Below are 11,560 nucleotides of genomic sequence, written 5' to 3'. Positions count from 1 at the left end.
AGATTTAATATCTACACCTATGTAAATGTGCGGCCATACCGACTCGAAAGCAACTACAATGTTCGATTTCATCAGTATTTCTTCATTCTAAATAGTTTTCCTTCACTATATGTCAGGTTCACACCTAACCGTTAATAAACATCTACTTATGATGTGTGGGACCTTGCTAGATGTCTGTTTCTTCCGCCATTGCACCAAATGACCATAAAATGACGGGGGATCATACAGCGACTGCGCGGAGTAATCTAGTGCGGACTACACCCAGGTGCCGTCTGAATTCATCGACTTTCTTTCCTGTCCATACTTAAAAGGATAGATTAAGAATACCGGAGACGCTAAACTGCACTAGGACATTACACCAGCTGCAACATCACTTTGCTTTAAACTTCAGCCAACAGTTTAAGTAGAGTCGTTTTTACTGTAACAAGTTTCAAAAATATGTCTTGGCAAAGCTACGTGGACAACTTGATGGCCGATGACAGCTGCCAGGATGCTGCCATTGTTGGGTACCACGCTTCGGAGAAATATGTTTGGGCAGCATGTAACGGTGGTTCTTTTTCTAATATCACGGTAAGGCATTCGGATGCTTGATATTAATCCCTCGTTGATAAGTGATGTTGGTCGGTGACTAGAATCGAGATGGCAAATGAAGGATAGATGACTTGCCGAGTTAGCGGTTCAAAGCTAATGTTCCCCGCACTCGTGCTTTGTGAACCTGACAAGCACCGGCAAGTGAGCTATCAAGGTAGCAATGTGCTAACTAGCCGTTAAGCTGGTCTAAGAAATAAACGATGCATCAGTGAAATATATTTTTAATTGTGATAAACTGAGTATGCAAATTTATTTCGCGCGTCTTTAACGGACCTGTTACAGACTTCTGGTTTGTTCCCATTTTGCCAAAGTATCCCCTCGAACTGACTTCATTTTAGATAGCTAATCCATTGCCATTCCTCAATTGAGCTAATGTAGCGGCAAGAGCCAGGCAGGCCACACTGACCTCAGATTTCGGCAAACATTGTCATAATTTAATTGAATCATTTAGTCGGGCCAAACTTTCTAGTATGCATAACTTAAATAAAATAGTCAATTTCCCACGAGCATAGACTTTTGGTTTTTATGTGTGAGCATAAAAACCCAAAGTGGAATTAAATCAGATGGACCGTTAGCTGGCATTGTTGGTTAGCTTCCGCTCAATCTGAATTCTTTCGCCAACGTTAGCAGAACATGAAGTCAGGGAAAAGTAAAATGATAAAAGGCCTATCGCAAAGCCACCATCGACTCATTTTACCGATGTTTCTCGCAGCACATTATTAAAACGGCGTCCACTAAACACGAAAACATTATCGAGTACTAAGATATTATGTAACGGTAATGAACAAGAAGGTTAGCTAAGACAGCTATTTGCTCAAGACATCAGCCGCGGTATTTTTAAGCCAAGATTTTGTGTGCAGAGGCGCCAGTCCATTTAATTTCCGTTTAAGACTGAGCCAGTGTTCCTTGCTAAAAATGGCGTCCCGTTGCCGCTATCTTGAGATCTTTTATCTTGTAGTCTTTCATAACTGCTGTAGTGCCACAGTGCTTACTAATGCCTCAGCCATCCAACAAGGTGATTGCAGAGCTCAGTAACTGCATTGTGAGAACAATACGTATCAGATTCCCGCACTATTCTGATTTTGAATAGTCAGGAAAACTGTATCAAATATGTTTAAAAACTGAGAATTTACCCATTCAAATCTCCTATTTCGATAGCAGTTTAAAATGCTGTATCATAGCGTTACTTTCCATTTTATAACTTTCTCTCCTTTTTTTCCCAGCCTGACGAAATTGATGTGGTAGTTGGCAAGGACAGGGAGGGATTCTTCACCAATGGGCTGACCTTAGGGAAAAAGAAGTGCTCTGTGATCAGAGACAGCCTTCAGGTTGATGGGGACTGGACAATGGACATCAGGACAAAGAGTCAAGGAGGAGAGCCAACATACAACGTTTCTGTAGGCAGAGCTACAAAAGGTAATATCATAAGAGTAAGCAACATTTTGCCTGTAAATGTATGTATATCTTAGGGACTTGGATGCAAGTTGCTCATACAACAAGATACTTGTTTAATGTGACAGAACAATTCAGTATGAAATGTTGTCATGAAATACAGTGCTTCATTTTCTTTAAAGATGGTGTGAAATTTCCTCACACAGTAAACAGATTGTTGGATGATTTGTAGTGCATATTGTACTGTTGTACATTGCAATGCAAATGTGTCACCTTTTTGCCCCTAGTACACTTAAGATATGATCAGAGGGCCATTGGTGTGTGTCTAACTATACAGTAGGAGAATGCATACAGTAACCACAGGCATGCTATAAGTTTTTCTCCTGATGCTGTTATGCATTTGCAATTAGAGTAATGAAAAACAAAAGCAGTATATTATTTACTTCTTTTCTGCCCCCCCCTCTTGAATGTTCTCCTATTGTGGTTTCTTAGGCAGAGTTGGATCATTTTAGATTTTTTTCCCTCATCTTGCTGTACATGCTAAAGCATGCATACTTTTGTACGGTCTGCCTTTGTGCTCCTCATTCTGAATGTCTGTAATAAGTATAGGGAAAGGTACAGTCGTATCAAAACATGCGCCTGAGGCGCCTCTGCCTTTGTTTCCCCTTTTGTTCAATTCCTTAATTGTGGTGAAAAGGTGAAGTGGCTAATATTCATGCATGGTCCACTGGTTCTCTCACTGCACTCAACTATTGCTGCCCTTACTTTTTTCCCCAGCTCGAGAACTGTTTCTAAACTTATTTTAAAATATGTTGAGGTTTGTTCATACCCATAACTGCTGTTTATCCAGCAGAGTTTAAGGCGGGACTTTTCCCTTTTGAGACATGATTTATTCACGATTCAGTGAACCTGTAGTATGAGTACCCTCATCCATATCATACCTTTCCCATGGATCCTGTCCCACTACAGTTGAGCAATTCAGATGTCCCTATCTCTCTGTTTACGGAAACTTGTAAAGTTAGGTTATGCGCACTGATAGCCTGTCTATTTTACTACTTTAATTGATTTTATAAAGAGTTAACTTTGATGTGCTTTAAAGTTAGAATGTCCTTTCCTGTTTCTTTTTTTTCCTGCACTCCCAACCTCTGTTACCACTTAGCTCTCAAAACAAATGCTGGCTATTGTACAGGGATAATCATGGATATTATGTCACTTTCCTCTCGTCAGCAGCATGTGTGATCATTAAAGGCATGGGGCATGTGCATACTGGGATGTTACTCCTTCTTTTTGAATTTGTTCCTGTTCTTTATTTTTCCTCTTATGTCTGTTTCCTTTCTTCTGACCTGCTGGTTCTCAACTCTTCTCCTGTTTCTATTTCTTCTCTTTCAGTCTTGGTTCTTGTAATGGGCAAAGAAGGGGTCCACGGAGGCGGATTGAATAAGAAGGCATACTCAATGGCAAAATACTTGAGGGATTCAGGGTTCTAATGTAACTACACATGTTTAGTTTCAAATGAGGCACAGAGAGAAAAATGGTTTGCTCTTAAGCTTTCTCCTTCAAGCAGTTTTATCATGGAGAAATTTAATAGCAATTAAGGGAAGAATGGTGGTAAGATCTTATGTGTCCCTGTATTAGCAGGGGAGGAAGACACTTTTTTTTTTTTTCTTTTTTTTTTCCCACTTTATTCATTTTTCTCCTTTTTTGTCTTTTCCTTATGTACTCCAGTTTTGGTTATAGTCATGGGAAAGGAAGGTATCCATGGAGGACAGCTCAACAAGAGTGCACATAGCATGGCTCAGTACCTGAGGAAAGCAGGGTTCTAGGGTGGCTTCCCTTCCCATCCATCCATCCGTCCATCCAACCAACCAACCAACCAATCAACCATCTACATAGCATCTCCTTTCAGTCCCCTTCCATACAATTACAGACTCTCCTCTCTTGTTGACAGCACTACTAGATATAGTTAACAGATGCATCCTGTTCATCCCATCTTTATTTGCACCTGTGTTTTGTCCTGCACTCTTCTCTTACCTGTGTAATTTGGAGTTAACACTGTGTTCCGGACGCCTGTTTTGACATCTCCATCGTGCCACAGTTTAAAATACGCATGTTTTACTTTTTGTGATGGTTTAAAAGCAGTACTGTACTTACATGGAACTGTCCGTTAAAGTTTTTTTTTTTTTCTTTTTTTTTTTTCCTGAAACCGGACTTGCATACTTTAATTGATTAATACTAATAATTACCTGTCCAGTTTATTTTGGAGGCACTAATGGTCCAGCCTACGTGATTTTCTTTCTTTTCTTTCTTTCTTTTAAAAAAAAAAATGACCTCTCAAGTGCTTTTAGCCCTTGGTGAGCACGTATTGTCTTCCTCGTGTACAGCATGCCTGGGAGGGAAAAGTGCATGCATATCTTTTGGCTAAATATAATTTTCTCTCCCACTAACTACACCACCCTGTCTTAACCTTCAAAATTGACCTCCAGATTAACCAGTCATGACTGACCCTGTTGTTACACTACCATCAAATGAAATAGGCCTAAGCTCCACCCCGACAGTGCTCCCTTTTTAACCTTTTCCCACCCATCCATCCATAATCATCCACCTGTTTTTTGTTTTTTTTTCCCCCTCCTTTTAAATACCCTTTCAGATGCTTTTTTGCGGATTGTACTTGGATGTGGTTGTATAAGTCATTGGTGTAATGTTGGAATATTTTGTTTGTTTCTTTGTTTGTTTGTAATGGCAGATCAGTTTTTAGAAGGTTTGGATTAAAACCCTTCGCCAAGAGCCTTTGCTTCCTGGACTCTAAGGACATTCCACCGCTATGACAGCTCAGGCAATTATCTGTTTGCCAGCTCCTGTGTAATTTTTTTTGTTTGTTTGTTTTGTTTTTTTTTTTTTTTTGTTTTTGGTTTTTTTTGTCCATTTTTAAAAGTGCTGCCATCCTGATGTAACTGTCTGGTTTTGTGGTAATGTTTTTCTCTATCGGACCAATCTTTGTTGTTGTTGTTGTTATTGTATCCTAGGGGATTAACAGGATTGTTCCAAACTATTGTGAAATATCGACTGCTAGCATCATCTATTACTGACGTTAGACCGGTAAAATCACTATTTACAAACACAGAGCAACACTAAACTCTTGTACCACTTCATGTGGCTGTAAAAGGCTTAACTTGACATTTTCAAAGATGGAAGTAGAAAAGAAAATACTCTAGGTTTTTTTCCCCCCACTCATGAATGTCACGTATAGATGAGATGGCGGTCATTCTGTGAACTTTGGTCACTACAGAATTCTTAGTATTTTGACACTTATCCATAATATGCAGAAAACAAGCAAACGAAAAAAAGAACCTGTTTGTAATTCATTTGCCTTGTGCTCTACTCAAGTGGGATGTATAAAACTCTCTCATAGCACGGTACTATATTAAATAGATATAAAAGTGAAACTGTGTACACTACATTTTCTGGAGTTTGGTGGTAATGGTTGGACAAAGACCACTTGTCAGTTGTCTATGGAAAGTTAATCAAAACAAAAGCTGTCTATCCTGTGCCATACTGTAGATCTGATCTGTTGCTACTATGAGATGGATTTTACTGCTGCCTTGAGGAGTCACTTCGTCAATGGCACCTTTTTGGATATTTGGCATAACTTTAGTCTCCAGGGCTTGGTGAATATGTACAGATTAAAATTGAACTTGTCACCAGAATCATGTTCATTTTGTTCCATTATTTCATACACCATAGTACAGTTGGTCAGCTGATAACTCAATTTGCGTGGGTGAGGGGGGATGCCATGAATAAACCACGTCGTTTACAGACAGATCAAATAAATCTATTCCAACCAAAAAGTTGTATCTGGCCTCTTGTTTGTTAAAAACAAATTTGAGTAAGGTCAGCTTTCACCTGAATTCTTCCAGTCACTTCACTGCTGATACATTTCATTTTATGAAAGGTGGTGGTGGGGGCAGGGGCAGGGGCAGACAGATTCTGTTTTGGTTGCTACATTAATGCTCAAAAGGTAATGGGCAAGTTGTCAGTCATTTAGTGGTACAATGTTGGAAATGTTGAGACGTTGCTCACTGGATTTTATCAAGTTGTTTAAAAAGTATGAAGAGTAACAATATTTTTGATAAGAACAACAAAATACACTTAAAGACAACTCAGCTGTATTAAATGACAATTGGATACACTTCTGAACATAACTTTGTGGTCTTCTCTGTAAGAGCTTCACTTGTGGAGAGAGTGGTTCTTATAATGAGGAAAACTCTAGATGTAGTGTATGTATCCATTCTAAGTATTCATACTAACTTTATAGGAATGTGATGCGGCCCTTGGCACAATACGTTGATTGCCCCAGATCCTCTCATCTGTTGACCATGGCAACCGTATGCTCCCACATCTCTATTAAACTGAAATGTCCAGGCTTATGAACATTTTAAGGGTAACCAAGTCAAATCCATGTTCCAGTGACCATATTCTTGTCCAACTTCTTAACAAGAATATGGGCATTGGAACAAAAACAATCATGAGTGTCGCAGTGCTGCGTAATCTAACGAAAACGGTTGTAAAAACAACGTAATATTTCCACTTTCAGTGTGTTAGGATCAATAAGTATAATTGTTAAATATGCACACAAATAACTGGTTTGCAGGCTGCACCTGCACGATCAACGTGAAAAAACTAGAGAGCTTGTTTGACAGGCTAGACTGAGGCTTACAGGAATCCAGCCTTTATTTGGTGGAAATGGGGCATTGTTGGAGAAATATTACTCTCCTTTAAGATAGCCACTGTAGTAACCATGATAAACAATGTAACAATAATGTATTCATTATTATAGGGGTGAATCAATGTAATCGTTCATATTAACAGCTATAACTATACAATCCTTCGTATTGTAAGAAACATCAAGTTCTCTTTGTTCAGAAAGAAGAGACCTGTGTGGCCCTTTAGGGGACAGCATGTGAGATAAGGTCGGCGCCTCTGCCAGAGTGTTGTGGTCAGTCATAATATGTGGAGAAGGTGAAATATTCCAGGTTTGTGATATATCTTACTCCACCACTTAGCAGGGCAGTAAATATTGGTAACGACGTATGGTAAACGTAAAGGAACTAAACAATAATAAAGTAACATAAACCAGCAATGAGAGGGGTTTGTGAAAATGGGCTGGCAGAGGTGCCCCACATACAAAGAGACCAAGTAATGTGTATCTTTCTTTTTGAGAAAACGTGTATAAAAACCAGTGCTTTGTGAGAAGGCGTCAGTCACTCCCCGGGACCTGACTCAGTTTGTTGTATGCCTTTTGAACTATACAATAAACTTGCATCTGACTCAATGTTAGACTCCGTCTCATTTGGCCCAGGCTGAGAATTTCACCCACAGCATCTGGGGTGTACCTGCCTCCCCCATCTCCAATAACAATCCTGCTGTCTGATCCATAGAAATAACATGGTAGAACTACACAGTGCTCAGCTTCCACCTAGAGCCCTAGGTCATATCACATGACCTGTCAGCACATGCACTTTTAGAAGATCATTTGCTAATGTCTTGAAATGGAAAGCAATCACATTACCACTGTCCTCTTTAGTTAACAAGTTGGTTAGTTGAAATATGAATTCCCTCTCGCAAACATTTCACACATTTTTCATATAGTATTTCACATTTTGTGCAAAAATATGACACACACAGACTATTGCTTGGACAAGTTCACCTGTGTCAAGAAGCAAAGGCACTTTGTGTTTTTAGACAACATATCTTTTTTTCCCCCCTTTTGAAACTTTTGTCAGTCAACCAAACAGACACTAGATAGATTATTGGAACAAGTTATGGTCTGGCTGCCCTTGAGGGGTGCTACAAGAGCAAAAACCTGTTCATACGCACAGGTTACAAAAAGCACTTTAGCCTACTTGTACCTCCTTGGTTAGCAGTCAATCTAAAGGATGATGTATTTACTTCAGCAACTAGTTATTACAATAAAAGATTGGTCATATAGTAATTATTCTTTTGCAGACATGTATGCATTTTCACACATATGCTTTGTCTCCCATAGAATCAAATTAAGGTTAGGACAAACCAAACAAAGCATTTTTACAGCATGAGATCCCTAAACATGGAATCAGTGCAAATCGCATTTGATAACATCTCCAAATACTGAGAAGACTACTGAAACTTGCTCTGGTCCAGAGAATAAGACTTCATAGAATAGCATAAAAAAGTCTGTTTTTCAGATGAAGAAGGCCATTCTGCTTTCTCCCTGCTTTAACTGTTATGCATATCAGCACTAAATCATCAAGGCCACATTTTATTCAGTTCAGCAATCATATTGAAAAGCTAACACTAAAACATTAGATGATGTTTAAGAAGCTAAACATGTTATAAGCCTCTCAACACAGTTGCCATCTAAAAGGAAAGCACTTGGCTAATGGGTTTTCAGACACTTCACATTGTTACTCTATGACAACATACAAAATGAAACTGACAGTTTACATTTTTTGTCCTTTGCTTAGAAGTTAAGACTTTCTGATATTAATCGTCAAATAACACAAGTGGTCTTTTCTTACATTGTGTTAATTTTAATATGGTTTGAGAATGTTATTCATTTTAAAAGCACGTGGTTTAAATTTAAGGATGCTAATACGTTAATATGTAATATGGTAGCTCTTTTCTTTTTTTTTTTTTATAGTAATTTGACATATCCCAACCAGCCCAACTTAAACAAAAAGAAGACAACAAAACAAAAGTGAGATGGGATGTATGGCATAGGTAACTTTGGGTAATGCCCACTGTTGCCTCAGATCACTGGATATAGACACTGGCTCCAAGAGAAACTTCATGCCACTTAAATGACTTGCCAGCTTAACTGGTAGTAGCGGGCTCATTATCATTATTCAGCAGCCTTAATGCAGGCTTCAGACAGACCTTGCCTCTGTGCCTTACATAATCCCTGAAAAAGGATACTGCTTCCATGTTCATCTGCAGCCAGGTTGGTGTTGTGATGCCTAACAGGCATGGTGTCAATTGCCTGCAATTTGTTCAGCTGATATCCAAAGTGGGCAGAGGAGTTCATTAGCCTAAAGTGATGCATACATAACTTAGGACACATTCTACTCTTTACTGCACTGAACCTTCAGATTAGCCTGATGACTCTATAAAATGTGGACACAGACATTTTAAATCTGACCGTAGATGTATCAGTATTTTCTTTTCTTCAGAATTAGTTGGCATCACATGTCTTTTTTAAGTCATACAACTCTGTCATTACAACTCTCTCATACAAGTGTAATAAAGAGCTGTACTGTGGGTTTTAAAACACACACACACACACACACACACACACACTTACACACACACACACACAAAACACAGTTTGACTGTTCTGGGTATTTGGATGTAATTTGAAGAAAGTGCTACTCAAATATGTTTGACAACAGTATCTATATGGCAACTTATGAAATGTAAACCAAATAATTGATATAATCTGCTAAATAAATATGATTAAAAAAGAACCCTGTGTAAAATATTCTTCAATATATTGAATTGAATTATTTTATTTGATGGCCTAGTACTTAATGTAGTTTATATTAATATGTGCACTAGTTGCAGATCCCATCTTTTCTATGGAATAGCACTGAAGTTAATCTTGTTTTCCAATCTGTTCCAATCTCTTCATTCATAAGACTGGCCTCAGTATGAACACCAACTGAAATGTCCAGAATTAAATTAGAATTAATTATAAATTCAGAGTTGTCAGTACTATTTGGAAATGATAACAGAAAATGCCCTGAAGAAAAAAAAAGAAAAAAAAGAATCAGGAACGAAAAATTCAGTTTCGATTTTGTTTGTCTTTGAAATGTTGCATTGCCACCTGATAAAAATGAAACTTCGTCACATTATGCATAACTGAATCTTAATCTTTTGAACATATAAAACTTCAAAAATATTGAGAACATGTTTAGTCTTTCACATTTTTCACCTTGAAACAGTGGCAACTTCTGGTCAGAAAATGATTTTTATCACAGATTGAGATGGCATTCTCACCATGATCGCTGAGAAGAGATGAAAGTTGAGTCCTTCAAAAGCTGGAAACCAGGGAAAGACAGTTCTCTGGGTTGTAGCTTCGCACTGTTCATAGGAAAAATTTCATCATAGAGAATCAGTATCACATATTGTTTCTTTGGGCTTGACTGTTGTGATCTGGGTGGTGCGGTGGTGCAGTGAGTACCACAGCAAGAAGGTCCTGGTTCGATTCCCGGCTGAGTGGTCAGGGTCCTCTCTGTGTGGAATTTGCATGCTCTCCCTGTGTTTGTGTGGGCTTCCTCCAGGAGCTCTGGTTTCCTACCACTGTAAGTCAGTCTGCCCTGGTGACCTGTCCAGGGTGTTTCCCCAACTTTCACCTGATGACCGCTGGGATAGGCTCCAGCACCTCCCATGACCCTAATTAGGATAAGTGGCTTTAGTGAGTGAGTGACTGAGTGTGGTGGTTTCATGGATGGCATGCCCAGTGACTATGCCGTGTTTGAATATTTTCCCTTTACCCCCCAGAATTATGCACCGCATGCACAGACCAGATACAATAATAGAAAAATGACACATATTGCATATATTGCATCTACATTTGTGAAATTATTTATTTCAGATCAATTTGACCTATACATTCATAACCATAACATTTGTGGGTTGAAACTGACCCATCCATCAAAAAATGGGACTCATATTTATCAAATCAAAACTTTGGGTTAAGTTTGGTGATTGGGATGTTGAGGTCACTATGGCACTTTAAGATAAACATCAGCATAACTGTGGATTTTAAACAGCCATTCTTCACCAATGAATCAAGTCTGACCCTATTATCTTTATACCAGCACTGCAGAGATTCAGCAAATTCTTCAAAATGGTCAGTATTTAAGAAATTGATCCAGGAAACCTGTACTGAGGATATCAGGAAGTGTGACACTGAACAGATAAACTTAAATGGTATTTCTGAGATTCTGAACACATCAAATGGTATGATGAAGCGTCTAAAGTTCTGATAATGTTTCACGCAGCATGACCCACAAAGTCATTTGAGGCCTGAACTCTGGTGATATAATAAGCAGTAATAGACCACATGATGATTAGACACCTTCTTATGATTAGAAGTTATCACCAGTCAAATGTAGTCTACAGATATACCAGTCAGTACGTAGGGCTCACGGCGAGATTAAAAGGTTTGATTACTGTTTACGACCAGGTTTTAACTAACTTCACTAAAACCAAGCTATGTGTTTTCAGGACACCTCGAGGTGGCGCAACAGGATCAATAAAATCACCTAATTTTCAATGGCGTTATTGCTCAGAATCCCGATGAGCGGCCCTAATCACGGTTGTGGCGATTTTGCTACTACGTATCCGTGACATTAAAAATGTTGCATTTAGTTCTTTGCCGAGTAGGCCTATGTGATCATAAAATAGGGTAAATCGCTCCACTACTGTGATAATTGTATACAAGTTCTACTTTTTCATTGCTGTGAACAAGAAATTATCATTATTTCAAAGCGTGGAGTTGTCGTGTTCGTTAGGATCTAGACTCTCGTGCTTTTAATTT

At 38.7% G+C, this 11,560-nt stretch overlaps 2 protein-coding genes across 6 annotated transcripts; one reads left to right on the top strand and one right to left on the bottom strand.

Moving 5' to 3' along the window:
• Window positions 1-261: 261 nt before the first annotated feature.
• LOC115811553 (profilin-2-like) lies at window positions 262-4,857 on the top strand. 3 transcript variants are annotated; one of them, XM_030773806.1, is made up of 4 exons: window positions 262-570; window positions 1,815-2,007; window positions 3,373-3,471; window positions 3,709-3,798. In XM_030773806.1, the coding sequence occupies exons 1-3, from the start codon at window positions 439-441 to the stop codon at window positions 3,468-3,470; spliced, it is 423 nt and encodes a 140-aa protein (XP_030629666.1). In that variant the 5' UTR covers window positions 262-438; the 3' UTR covers window position 3,471; window positions 3,709-3,798. The 3 variants fall into 3 exon arrangements, with proteins under 3 accessions (XP_030629666.1, XP_030629667.1, XP_030629665.1); XM_030773807.1 differs by lacking the exons at window positions 3,373-3,471; window positions 3,709-3,798 and adding an exon at window positions 4,727-4,857; XM_030773805.1 differs by lacking the exon at window positions 3,373-3,471 and having other exon boundaries at window positions 3,709-4,288.
• Window positions 4,858-8,735: 3,878 nt separating this feature from the next.
• On the bottom strand, window positions 8,736-11,560 carry LOC115811955 (uncharacterized). Of its 3 annotated transcripts, XR_004025281.1 has the most exons (3): window positions 10,199-10,228; window positions 10,015-10,098; window positions 8,736-9,047 (listed from the first exon to the last, which is right to left on the bottom strand). XR_004025281.1 is itself a non-coding variant. In XM_030774389.1 (2 exons), exons 1-2 carry the CDS (start codon window positions 10,470-10,472, stop codon window positions 8,861-8,863), a joined length of 645 nt encoding a protein of 214 aa, XP_030630249.1. In that variant the 5' UTR covers window positions 10,473-11,560; the 3' UTR covers window positions 8,736-8,860. The 3 variants fall into 3 exon arrangements, 2 of the variants coding, with proteins under 2 accessions (XP_030630249.1, XP_030630250.1); XM_030774389.1 differs by having other exon boundaries at window positions 10,015-11,560; XM_030774390.1 differs by lacking the exon at window positions 8,736-9,047 and adding an exon at window positions 9,581-9,757 and having other exon boundaries at window positions 10,015-11,560.

The sequence above is a fragment of the Chanos chanos genome, chromosome 5 (genome assembly GCF_902362185.1).
Source record: "Chanos chanos chromosome 5, fChaCha1.1, whole genome shotgun sequence".
In the NCBI taxonomy this organism is placed as follows: domain Eukaryota; kingdom Metazoa; phylum Chordata; class Actinopteri; order Gonorynchiformes; family Chanidae; genus Chanos; species Chanos chanos.
The sequence above is the reverse complement of the archived record's forward strand: the minus strand, read 5'-3'. Positions and strand labels throughout refer to the sequence as shown.

Bases quoted from the DNA above. Each gene is read 5' to 3' on its own strand.
- LOC115811553 (XM_030773805.1), top strand. From the start codon at position 439: ATGTCTTGGCAAAGCTACGTGGACAACTTGATGGCCGATGACAGCTGC. The intron at 571-1,814 runs GTAAGGCATTCG...TTTTTTTCCCAG, and splicing joins GTTCTTTTTCTAATATCACG to CCTGACGAAATTGATGTGGT. The intron at 2,008-3,708 runs GTAATATCATAA...TATGTACTCCAG, and splicing joins TGTAGGCAGAGCTACAAAAG to TTTTGGTTATAGTCATGGGA.
- LOC115811955 (XM_030774389.1), bottom strand. From the start codon at position 10,472: ATGCCATCCATGAAACCACCACACTCAGTCACTCACTCACTAAAGCCA. The intron at 9,048-10,014 runs GTGAGAATGCCA...GCATCACTTTAG, and splicing joins ATCTCTTCTCAGCGATCATG to GCTAATGAACTCCTCTGCCC.